At 40.9% G+C, this 12305-nt stretch overlaps 1 protein-coding gene across 34 annotated transcripts in view; it reads right to left on the bottom strand.

Annotated features, from left to right (window-relative positions):
- Positions 1-11232, bottom strand: part of CLASP2 (cytoplasmic linker associated protein 2) — a 186049-nt gene extending 174817 nt beyond the window's left edge. For all 34 annotated transcript variants that reach the window (XM_082725344.1, XM_082725390.1, XM_082725366.1 and 31 more), the window contains exon 1: positions 10794-11232. In XM_082725344.1, the coding sequence (XP_082581470.1) occupies positions 10794-10988 (195 nt within the window). In that variant the 5' untranslated portion in view covers positions 10989-11232. The remainder of the gene's footprint in view (positions 1-10793) is intronic.
- Positions 11233-12305: the final 1073 nt, after the last annotated feature.

Genomic DNA, 12305 nt, shown 5'->3' with positions numbered 1-12305 from the left:
GAGAGCCCAATGCGGGACTCGATCCCAGGAGCCGAAGGCAGCGGCTTAACCCACTAAGCCACCCAGGCGTTTAATTCCAGTTAGTTTACATACAGTGTTATACGAGTTTCAGGCGTACAATGTAGTAATTCAACACTTACATCACTCTGTGCTCATCACTACATTCTTTAATAGCCATCACCTATTTAACCCACCAGAATACCCAGTGGGAAAAAGACAGTCTCTTCAACAAATGGTGTTAGGAAAACTAGAAAGCAACATGCAAAAGAATGAAACTGAAGCACCGTCTTACACCTTACACAAAAATAAACTCAAAATGATCAAAGACCTAACTGTAAGACATGAAAGTCCTAGGAGAGAACATAGGTTTAACTTCTTTGATACTGGCTGTAGCAACCTCTGTATGTCTCCCGAGGCAAGGGAAACAAAAGCAAAAATAAATCACTGGGACTAGACCAAGATAAAAAGTTACTGTGCAGAGAAGACTCCACTTCTAATTCTAGTTCTATTGCTACTTCTACCACATCGGCAGTTATGCCCTCCACTGAACACCTCAAAGCCATCAAATTCCAAACTCCTGTTTATGTTGATATTTTGATCTCTTCCCAGGAATCAGGAATGTTCTTGGCATCTAAAAGGGTGAATCCTTTCCAAAAGGCTTTCAATTTACTTTGCCCACATCCATCACAGAATCACCATCTATGGCAGCTATAGGCTTACGAAGTATGTTTCTTAAATAAGACTTTAAAATCAAAATTACTCCTTGAGGGGGCGCCTGGGTGGCTCAGTGGGTTAAAGCCTCTGCCTTTGGCTCAGGTCATGATCCCAGGGTCCTGGGATGGAGCCCCACATTGGGCTCTCTGCTCCGCAGGGGGCCTGCTTCCTCCTCTCTCTCTCTCTCTCTCTGCATGCCTCTCTGCCTACTTATGATCTCTGTCAAATAAATAAATAAAATCTTTTTTAAAAAAATTACTCCTTGATCCATAGGCTGCAGAATGGATATTGTGTTAGCAGGCATGAAGACAACAGTAACTCATTGAACATCTCCATTGCAGCTCTTGGGTGATCAGGCACATTGTCAATAAACAGTAGTATTTTGAAAGGAATCTTTTTTTCCTTAGCAGTAGGCTTCAGCAGTGGTTTAAATTATTCAGGAAACCATGTTGAAAATACATGTGCTCTCCCCCAGGCTTTGTTGTTCCATTTATGGAGCAACAGGAGAGTAGATTTAGCATAATTCTGAAGGGCCTTGGGATTTTCACAATGGTAAGTGAAGCGATGGCTTCACCTTAAAGTCAACAGGCTTTGTTATCCCGTAACAAGAGAGTTACCCTGTCGTTTGAAGCCAGGCATTGACCTCTCCTCTCTAGCTGTCAAAGTCCTAGATGGCATCTTATTGCTAATATAAAGTTGTTCCGTCTACATTGAAAATCTGTTGTTTAGTGTAGCTACCTTCATGCATCATCCTAGCTAGATTTTCTGAATGATTTGGTGGAACTTCTGTACCAGTACTTTGCTGCTCCACCATTCATTGTTATGGAGGGGCTTCTTTCCTTAAACCTCATGAACCAACTTCTGGCTTCAAACATTCGCAGCTTCCTCACCAATCTCAGCCTTCACAGAACTGAGGAGAGTTAGGGCCTTGGACAACGCTCTGGCTTCAGGGAGTGATGTGGTCACTTTGATCTTCTATCCAGACCACAAAAACTCTGTCTCTGTATCAGCAATAAAGCCATGTTGCTTTCTTATCATCTGTGTGTTCACCGGAGTAGCACTTTTAATTTCCTTCAAGAACCTTTCCTTTGCAGTCACAAGTTGGCTGTTTGTCACAAGAGGCCTAGCTTTTGGCCTGTCTCAGCTTTTGACTTGCCTTCCTCACTAAGCTTAATCATTTCTAGCTTTTGATTTAATGTGAGAGACACACAACTTGAACATTTAGAGGCCATTGTACAGCTATTAACTGGCCTCATTTCAATATGGTTGGGCCTCAAGAAAGAGGGAGAGGGAGAAAAACAGAAAATGCTGGTCAGTGGAGCAGTAAGAACACTTTTATTGATTAAGTATGCCATTTTGAATGGGGGTGGTTCCAACAATTACAATAGTAACATCATAGATCACTGATTACAGATCATCCTAACACATTATAACAAAAAAATCAGAAATAATGCAAGAATTACCAAAATGTAACATCGTGATAACGAAGTAACCAAATGCTGTTGGGAAAAGGGCACCAATGGACTTGTTTAATGTACGGTTGCCACAAACCTTCAATTTGTGAAAAATGCTGTATCTAAGATGCACAATAATGTAAGGCAAACAAAATGAGGTATGTCTGCCTTTCTATTATAAACTATGCCAATGAGTAACCAAATAGAAATAAATGGTCTAGGTGAAGGAATGACAAAATTAGAGTATCATTTTGCAAACCCTAATGAATTAAGGGATCTAAACACTGAACATTAATGGTTGCTAACACCATAAAAAGATACTGTCACACCTTAAGTGCTTTCTTGATATTATGCACCTCCTGGGGTCAGGGGCGGTGGGCGGCACTGAATCTGACCAAGCTATAGGTCCAACTACCAATTTATAGGATATAGAGAGGAACTAACATCATAGGAATGAAATCAGCAAAACACAACTGTGGGAACCTCTACAAATAAAATCAAGAATTTTTTTAAAATCTACAAATAAAATCCAGGAATGTTTAAAAAGAGACACTGAGGGAGAAACAAACTCAAAGAAAGACACCTAAAGGTGTCCATATCCTAACCTCTAAGACCTGTGGGTATGTTACTTATGCGGTAAAAAGAACTTTAAAGATGTGGTGAAGGACTTAAAATGGGAAAATTACTCTGTGTTATCCTGGGCCCAATATATCACAAGATCCCTCATAAAAGAGAGGCAGGAGAGGATGCAGAGCTGCAATGATAAAAGCAGTAGTCAGAAAGATCTGAAGGTGCTATACTGCTGGCTCTGAAGACAGAGGAAGAGGCCTTAAAGCCAAGAAATGCGTGCAGTTTCCAGAATATGGAAAATCATCACCTTGAAGTTCTTTAGAAGAATACATCTTTAGAAGAATACAATCTTGCTGAAACCTTGATTTTATCCTAATGAAACCCATTTAGAAATTGAGCTCTAAAACTATAAGAAAATAAATCTATGTTGTTTTAGGCTACTAAGTGTTGGTAACTTGTTACAGCAGCAACAGGAAACTAATATATTAATGAATCACAATGTGGAAATCTTATGTGGATCCTGATTTTTCTTGAAATAATTAAAGGGGAGCCTGGGTAGCTCAGTCAGTTAAGTGTTCAATTCTTGGTTTCAGCTCAGGTCTTGATCTCAGGGTCGTGAATTCAAGCCCCACACTGACCTCCATGCTGGGTGGGAGCCCACTAAAATAAACAAATAAATAAAATGACAAATTTAAAAATCTGTATGATACCTTAAAAATTGGAAATTTGACCCTGCATATTTGATATCAAGGAATTTTTTTTACATTTGATAATGGTAGTGAGGTTAACAATTTTTTAATATATACATATATTTTAAATGTGGGCTCCATGCCCAGCTGGGAAACCAACTGGTCTTTAAGTCAAGACCCTGAGATCAAGACCTGAGCTGAGGTCAAGAGTTGGACCCTTAACTGCCTGAGCCACCCATGCACACCAACAATTTTTTTAAAGAATATTTATCTTCAAGACACTAAGTAAAAAGTTTCATTGATGAAACAATGTATCTGTGATTTGTGACAAAATGATAAGCATGATTAGCCATGGACGGATGAATGTTGTGAGTGGATTTGTTATTTTATTCTGCCTACCTTTATGTACGTTCAAAATTCTTTACAGTAAAAAGTTTAAAAAAAAAAAAAACAAAAAACTACAGGAAGTGTGATTCCTAATAGTGAAATGAACATACCCTTGAAACAAAAAGAACAACTCAATGCCCACACTCTTACTCAACCTCATCCTAAGAGTCTTAGCCAATGCACCCAAAACAAGCAAAACTAAAGAACTGGAAAGAAAGAGGAATACTATCTTTATTTTCTGGTAGTATTATACAGTAGTCCTCTGTTATCCCCAGTTTTGCCTTCCACAGCCTGAATTACCCAAGGTCGAATGTGGTTCAGAAGTAGATAATCCTCTTCAGAAATCAATAATAGCCTAACACTATGTTACAATGCCTACATCATTAACCTCACTTCATCTCATCACTTCATCCCACATCATCACAAGAAGGGTAAGTATAGCACAAGGAGATTTTAAGCGAGACCACATTCACATAACTTTTATTATAGTATATTGTTATAAATGTTCTGCCTTATTATTACTGTTAATTTCTTATGGTGCCTAACATAAATTAAGCTTTATCATAGGTATGTATGTATAAGGAAAAACACTGTGTATGTATATATAGGTACTCTCTGCTATTTCCAGCATCTGCTACGGTGTCTTGGAAATGTGTCCCCCAATGGATATGAGGAGGGACTACCATATATATATAGAGAAAACCTAAAAGAATCCATCAACTGCAGAAAAAATGTTTTGAATTATAAGCAGGTTGGCCACAAAATCAATATCCAAAATGCCATTTCATTTCAATATATCAGAAAGCATAATTTTAAAAATAATAAATAGCATTTATACTCTTAACTATGAAAATAATTCTAACAAAATGTGTGTAAGACCTATTGGGAGAAAATAATGAAACATAATGAAAAACATTAAAGAAAGCACAGGAGCACCTTGGGTGGCTCAGTCGGTTAAGTGTCTGCCTTCGGCTCAGGTCATGACCCCAGGGTCCTGGAATAGAGCCCCACATCAGGCTCCCTACTCAGCAGAGAGCATGCTTCTCACTCTCCCTCTCCCTCCACTGGTGCTCACTCACTCACTCACTTTCCCTCTCTCAAATAAATACATAAAATCTTAAAAAAAAAAAAAATAAACAATTTTCATGGGTAAAAGAGGTCATTATAAAGATATCGAGTCTTCCCCCAAAAAGAGACACACAAAATAGATAATCACGTCAAAAAATGGGCAGAAGACGTGAACAGACACTTCTCCAAAGAAGACATACAAATGGCTAACAGACACATGAAAAAATGTTCATCATCATTAGCAATCAGGGAGATTTAAGATTCAAATCAAAACCACATTGAGATATACCACCTTATGCCAGTTAGAATGGCAAAAATGAACAAGACAATAAACAACGTGTGTTGGAAAGGATGTGGAGAAAGGGGAACCCTCTTACACTGCTGGTGGGAAAGCAAGTTGGTGCAGCCACTTTGGAAAACAGTGTGGAGATTCCTTAAGAAAAACAGAGCTTCCCTATGACTCTGCAATTGCATCACTGGGTATTTACCCCAAAGGTACTGATGTAGTGGAAAGAAGGGCTACTTGTACCCTAATGTTCATAGAAGCAATGGCCGTTGCCAAACTGTGGAAAGAATCAAGATGCCCTTCAACGGACGAATGGAGAAAGAAGATATGGTTCATATATACAATGGAGTATTACGCCTCCGTCAAAGGATGAATACTCAACTTTTGTATCAACATGGACAGGACTGGAAGAGATTATGCTGAGTGAAATAAGTCAAGCAGAGACAATCAATTACCATATGGTTTCACTTACTTGTGGAGCATAAAGAATAACACAGAGGACATTGGGAGATGGAGAGAAGTGAGTTGGGGGAAATCGGAGGGAGAGACAAACCATGAGAGACTGTGGTGGATATTATGGAGGGCACATGTTGCATGGAGCGCTGGGTGTGGTGTATAAACAATGAATTTTGGAACACTAAAAAGAAATAAAGTAAAATAAAATGGAAAAAACAAAAAGAGGACACTCAATGTAATTCCAATAAAAGCCCCGAGTTTCTAGTGCAACTTTACTAACTGATTCTAAAATTCACATGGGGTAGTAACTAAAGACCCAATAGTAAGCCAACACATTCCTAAAGAATATGGTGAGTGAATCTGATATAGCAATGTCAAGATTTACTATGGAGGTACAGACAGATGATTTCCTGGATTTCCATTTAGACATCTTTCAACTTAGCCTATATCTTGGCCAAGGGTCATTTCAGTAGAATAAGAAAACCATAAAGAAAGAAGAGAAGAAAACTAGAGCTATATTTCAATTTGCTCCTCACCACTTCCTCAGGAATTCAAATGCCTCCATTCAGGTCTTTTATTTATTTATTTTTTAAAAGATTTCATTTATTTATTTGAGAGAGGGAGAGAGAAACCATGAGCAGAGGGGAGGGGCAGTGGGAGAAGCAGGCTCCCCAGCGAGCAGGGAGCCTGATTCAGGGCTCGATTCTGGGACTCTGGGATCATGACCTGGGCCAAAGGCAGACTGTTCAACCGACTCAGCCTCCAGGCACCCCTCTATTCAGGTCCTTTAAAACATAAAAGTGTACCTTCTAAAAGGTACATATAAAATACAAAAGCAAAAATAAAAACATTAAATATATAAATATAAAAGTATAAAACATCAAAATATTACAAAAACTAAAAACAAAAATAACATTTTTTAACAGGTAGAAACTCTAAAAAGCAAATTTGGGGCTAAGACCAAGCTTAAATTTTAGGGTGTTTTGAAGTCCTAAAACAGAAATTTTAAAAGGTTTATAAAATTTTATTAATCCCAAAACAAGTCCCAGAACCTTCAGAGTCATTTTCCCATTCTCTTTCTCACTCTCTCTTTTCACATCTGAATCACAAGTGGTTTAACATATCTGAGTAACTAATGTGATGTCAATAAAATCACACTCAAGTTGTCACATTGGCTGGAGTTTCACTCTATTCAGTAGGTTTAATTTTCCAAATAGCTTAAATCAGAAATGTTGTCAAACAACAGCAAAGCTAAATAAATGCACAAGATAGAAACCCAAAGAGAAATATCAGGTTATTTTTATTTAATTATATAAATAATAAAACTATTTCCCTTCAAAATAGGAGGGAAACAAATGACAAAATTAAAGATCCTGATTAATCCTAGATCAAGTGAGGGAGACAAGACAGAAGTATAACCCAATATTTCTACTTCTAGACATATACCCCAAAACAGTTATTCTAAACAGAGGGAGGGGGTAATACAACACACTATTATTCCTTGAAGCTGTGCAGCCCAAAGCGCTGCTGTCAGCCATTCAAGTAAATGAAAATCCTGTTTGAAATTATCAGCCTAGAACCCTTCTTTTGCATGGTTTTAGTACGTAAGTTTTTCAGCTGATAAATCAAGGGACAAACATGCTTTAATTTAGATTTAACAAACACTGAGAGCCTGCTATGGGTATATATTCTGGGGGGTGGGTACATACCCAAAAGGGAATCTTAAGAAATTCCAATTCCTTTGATTTTTAAGTAAACTCCTCCATCAATTTGCCCAGTATATGACAGACACTTGAGAAAGGCAATTATCCTTAATTCCTCTCTCTCAACCTGACAGGAGGTCCACTTGGCTCTATCACCAAAGTGTATCTCAAAATCTTCCACTTCTCAACATGGCCATTGCTACCAAACCAGTCTTAGCCACCATCATCTCACTGGTTCTTCTGTTGCTCCTTTACCATCTACTCTCCACAAAGCAGCCACCCCTCCACATAAAATCCTCCAATGACTTAGAATAAAATCCTGTAAGGCTCTTTCCACCTGCCCCCCAATTTCATCCTTCTTAACACCTCACTCACTTATAAATTCTAGCCATGTTGTCCTTCTTTATGTTCCCCCACAGAACTAGGGCCTCCACATTTGCAGTTTCCTCTGCCTAAATCATTATTCACTCCTGTATTTATTTCACATCATACCCAAATTCACCTCACTTTCTTGACTACCTGCATCCTGCCCAACACTCCCTATTACCTTCACTGCTTTTTTCTCCAAAGCACTTACCTCCTCTAACATACTATAGATTCTAGTTATTTATCTTTGTGTATTTCTCTACCTCCACTAGAATCTTAAGTCCACAAAGGCAAGGATTTTGGTTTTCCCACTACCAGATCTGAAGTGCCTAGAAGAGTGTCTGCTTATGGTAGGTCCTCAATAAATATCCAAATGAAGCTAAATGAATGAGCTTTATTAGTCTTACTCATAGCTGGATCTTCAGTATCTAGAACAATACCCAGCATATAGTATAATCACTCAAATTTTTGGAAGTAATGATGATTATTAAGATACTCAAATTCTAAAATACTATCAAATCTGAAGAAAATTTTATTTTGTTCAGCATAGTTTGAAATTTAAGTACAGGGGCGCCTGGGTGGCTCAGTGGGTTGAGCCTCTGCCTTTGGCTCAGGTCATGAACTCAGGGTCCTGGGATCGAGCCCCGCATCGGGCTCTCTGCTCGGTGAAGAGCTTGCTTCCCTCTCTCTCTCTCTGCCTGCCTCTCTGCCTACTTGTGATCTCTGTCTGTCAAATAAATAAATAAAATCTTTTAAAAAAAAAAAAGAAATTTAAGTACAATTCTCTATTTTGTGCATGTTCAAAAAAATTCCATGATACACTTTTTTCTTAAAGACTTAAATATGTGTCATTGCACCTTGGATAAAAAATGATGACCTAGTTTGATAACTTAGTTTTTAAAACCCGAACAGGAAACTAACCCAAATGCCCTCTAACAACATCAGAAAATTTATATACAGCATTCAGTAGAAAGAAGAGAACTAATGATTCAAGAAGGAGAAAGTAGAATTGATGAATAAATAACCTTAAGTAGGCAAGAGACTATGGAATCCAACATTCATGTAGAGGGACTGATTTAGTAAGTGAAACAGAGAAGAAGGCAGAACATACGGTACAGCTGTAAGGGAGTGTGTAGATAAGGTTGCAGAAGCCTGCGGCAGTTTTGTTCTGATTCTGGAAACTTCACTGTTCATAGCAGCGGTATGAACTATGGTATCTAGTAAGGAGCATGGAGAGAATGTGTAGTAAGGAGATGAGAACCTGCATCAGATTCCTAACAGGTTCTAATTCTTAAGGACCAACTGAAAGGAAAATACAGCACTAAGAAGCAGTGCTTAAAGACATTAAAGAAAAATTGGGATACTGTGGTATCACAGAAGCCACAAGATGTGTTTCAAGAGATGGGACTGTTCAAATGCACTGATGCCACATCTTCAGAGTGAAATGGTCCAAAGCCAACTCATCATGGCCGACACAGAAGGTGACACGATGGCACATCTGAAGAGTGAAACGGTCCAAAGCCAACTCCCTGTGGCAAAGCAAACACCCTATGGCCAGCATAGAAGGTAACATCCTTCACTTGGAAAGGAAAGCAAGCATTGCGGAAGAGCTGAGTTTCTACAACAGCTTATGTTGCAACATAAAATCAATTATCTTGAGTGTACATACGTCCTTACAGTGTAAGTAAATTTAGGTTGTTTCTCCCAAAGAAATAATAACCTCCCAAATAGTACTGATATAGTATTAAACATTAACGTTTTCTAAAATTTTTAAAAAAGATAAATAATGCAATAATATGTAACAGAGCATCAAGTTGGTTAATTCCCATATGGTTTATTATCTTCCTAAAAGTCAACCTCTTCCAAAACTCATGTAAGTTTCGCCATTAAATCTGCACAGTAAATGTAGAGTTTGACTTTCTACTCTATGAGAATACAGCTTTCAAAGTACAGCCTATTCGCAGGATTATTAGTATAAATTACTTAGAATCACTTCATCTGTAGATTTGAGCCAGCATTTTAAAGCAACACTGCCACCAGAAGACTGGAAAGATAAATAACTGCTAAAATCTACAGTACAGGCTAATTACAGAACATTTACCTGGTTTCTCAACCTAGCTTTATTACAGCCTGCCTACTAACAGCTCTTCAAAAACACTCATTCTTCTCGGAACTCGGAATTTTTTCATCAGCTAACCCACCAAGACACATTTCACTAGGTCACCTACTAGCACACAGGTTTCAAATCCGAGTCAGTCTTCAAGTGCAGCAAAACAAATTAAGAGGGAGCGTTGAACTGCTTTCTGTAGACAATAAATCAAAAACAAATACATAATGCCCTGTGGTCAGCATCTTTGTATTAGATTAACGGTAAACTTAATCAGGCACCCGACTAAGCTCTAAAGATCCCTTAGAGACGAAGAGCACAACCTTCCAGACTCAAAATGTATAAAAGAAAAAAAGAATCAAAATTAAGTAGGATAAAAAGCACTAATTAAAAGGGATTAACTTGACACACTCTTTTGAATTTAAAAATTGTATCCTAATGTCCCGTCCTTATCTAGATAGTGTTTACAAGGTAGGTACAAATGCAGTCTTCAAGCACTTCATGTATGCAAAGCACCGATGATTTTTTTTTAAAAGATTTTATTTATTTGACAGACAGAGATCACAAGTAGACAGAGAGGCAGGCAGAGAGAGAGGAAGGGAAGCAGGCTCCCTGCTGAGCACAGAGCCCGATGCGGGACTCGATCCCAGGACCATGAGATCATGACCTGAGACGAAGGCAGCGGCTTAACCCACTGAGCCACCCAGGCGCCCCGGATGAATTTTTTAAATAGGTGATTAAACCTTGTGTCCTAATGCCAAAAAACTGCGCACTGTGTCACGGAATCGCTGAATTTGTCATTGTTCACAGCTGGGGAAAACTTGGTCCCCGGCTTGCGTCCAAGGACTCCTGAGCCTACAGGTTTCCCCTTCACCGGGCGGTTCCGAGGCGCCCAGCGCGCCCCGGGGGCTAGCCTGGGGGCTGGCGCACGTCCGGGATTAAAGGGCTGGCCGGAGAGGGCGTGCCCGGCCCGGCCGCGCCGCCGCCGCTTACCCGGTAGTTGCTCGAGCCCACCCAGCCGGTGAGCGCGTCGACCGTCTTGCCCAGGCGGCCCAGGTCCTCCTCCAAGTCCGGGATGGCGCCGGGGGCGCCGAGATAGAGGAGCAGCTCCTGACCGACCTGCAGACGGCCGCCGACGTCCTTCTGTTGCACCTGGGCGCTGAAGTACTCCATGCTGCGGGGCTCCATGGCCGCCCGCCCGCCCGGGAGCGACCAACTTTTGCCGAGCGCCGCCCAGCCGCCAGAGCGGGTCCCCGCGGGAACGGGCAGGACGCGCTCGGTCCGGCCGACTCGCGGCTCGCGGGGCGCGGCGGGCGGCGGGACTAGCGCCAGGCGCCGAGCGGCCCCCAAACTAGTCAAACTCGGCGCCCCCCGCCACCCAGCCCGCTTTAGAGGCCGCGGCTGCCGGCTACGTCAGCACGCGCATGACGTCAGCGCGACGCCGGCGAGCGCCCGCCTTTCTCGGCTGCCGCTTCCCGGCGGCGGCTGGTCGGGAGGAATCTTCTGGGCGTAGTGGGACCCCTGGCGGGAGCTGGGGTCGAACTGGGTCAGCACCTCTGTAAGAAAGAGGCTGGCCCTTATCGGGCACGCACTATCACAGCGTCCTTCCCTCACTCTGTAAAATAGAGAAGTTTTCTTTTGCTTGAAATCAGTACCTGGGAAAGTTTCTGGCACGAGGAAATCCCACTTCCCCATCTCCACACTCGTTTTTTTGTTTTTGTTTTTGTTTTAACCTTGTAAGAATACACTTCCTTGTAGGACACCATGACTCCTGCTTCCAGCCACCATCGTCGGTTGGGTCACCATGTAATTTTTTTTTTTTTTTAAGATTTTATTTATTTGACAGAGAGATCCCAAGTAGGCAGAGAGGCAGGCAGAGAAAGAGAGAGAGGAGGAAGCAGGCTCCCTGCGGAGCAGAGAGCCCGAAGCAAGGCTTGATCCCAGGACCCTGGGATCATGACCTGAGCCGAAGGCAGAGCCCTAACCCACTGAGTCACCCAGGCGCCCCTAATTCTTTTTGTTTTTAACTGATGTTTAATTTACATGGAATAAAATACACGTATTTTAAGTGTACAGCCCATGAGTTTTGAGCAAATGTATTCACCAGGGTAAGGACAGCACTGACGAATATACAGCACATTTCCACCACTCTGATAAGTTCTAAGAACTTCCCAGTCAATAACCACTCCCTCCCAAGCAATTCTAATCTAATTTCTATTACCTTAGCGTAGTTTTTCCCGTTCATTTTTTAAAAAAGATTTTATTTATTTTATTTGATAGAGAAATCACAAGTAGGCAGAGAAGTAGGCAGAGATAGAGGGGGAAAGCAGGCTCCCTGCTGAGCAGAGAGCCCAATTCGGGGCTTGATCCCAGGACCCTGAGATCATGACCGAGCCTAAGGTAGAGGCTTTAACCCACTGAGCCACCCAGGCGCCCCTAGTTTTTCCCATTCTTTAACATCACATTCCTTCATACAGTCTGTAGTCTTTGGAGCTAGACATATTC

This window comes from Mustela nivalis (assembly GCF_964662115.1).
Source record: "Mustela nivalis genome assembly, chromosome: 1".
Taxonomy (NCBI): domain Eukaryota; kingdom Metazoa; phylum Chordata; class Mammalia; order Carnivora; family Mustelidae; genus Mustela; species Mustela nivalis.
This window is presented reverse-complemented; position numbering and strand designations above follow the sequence as displayed.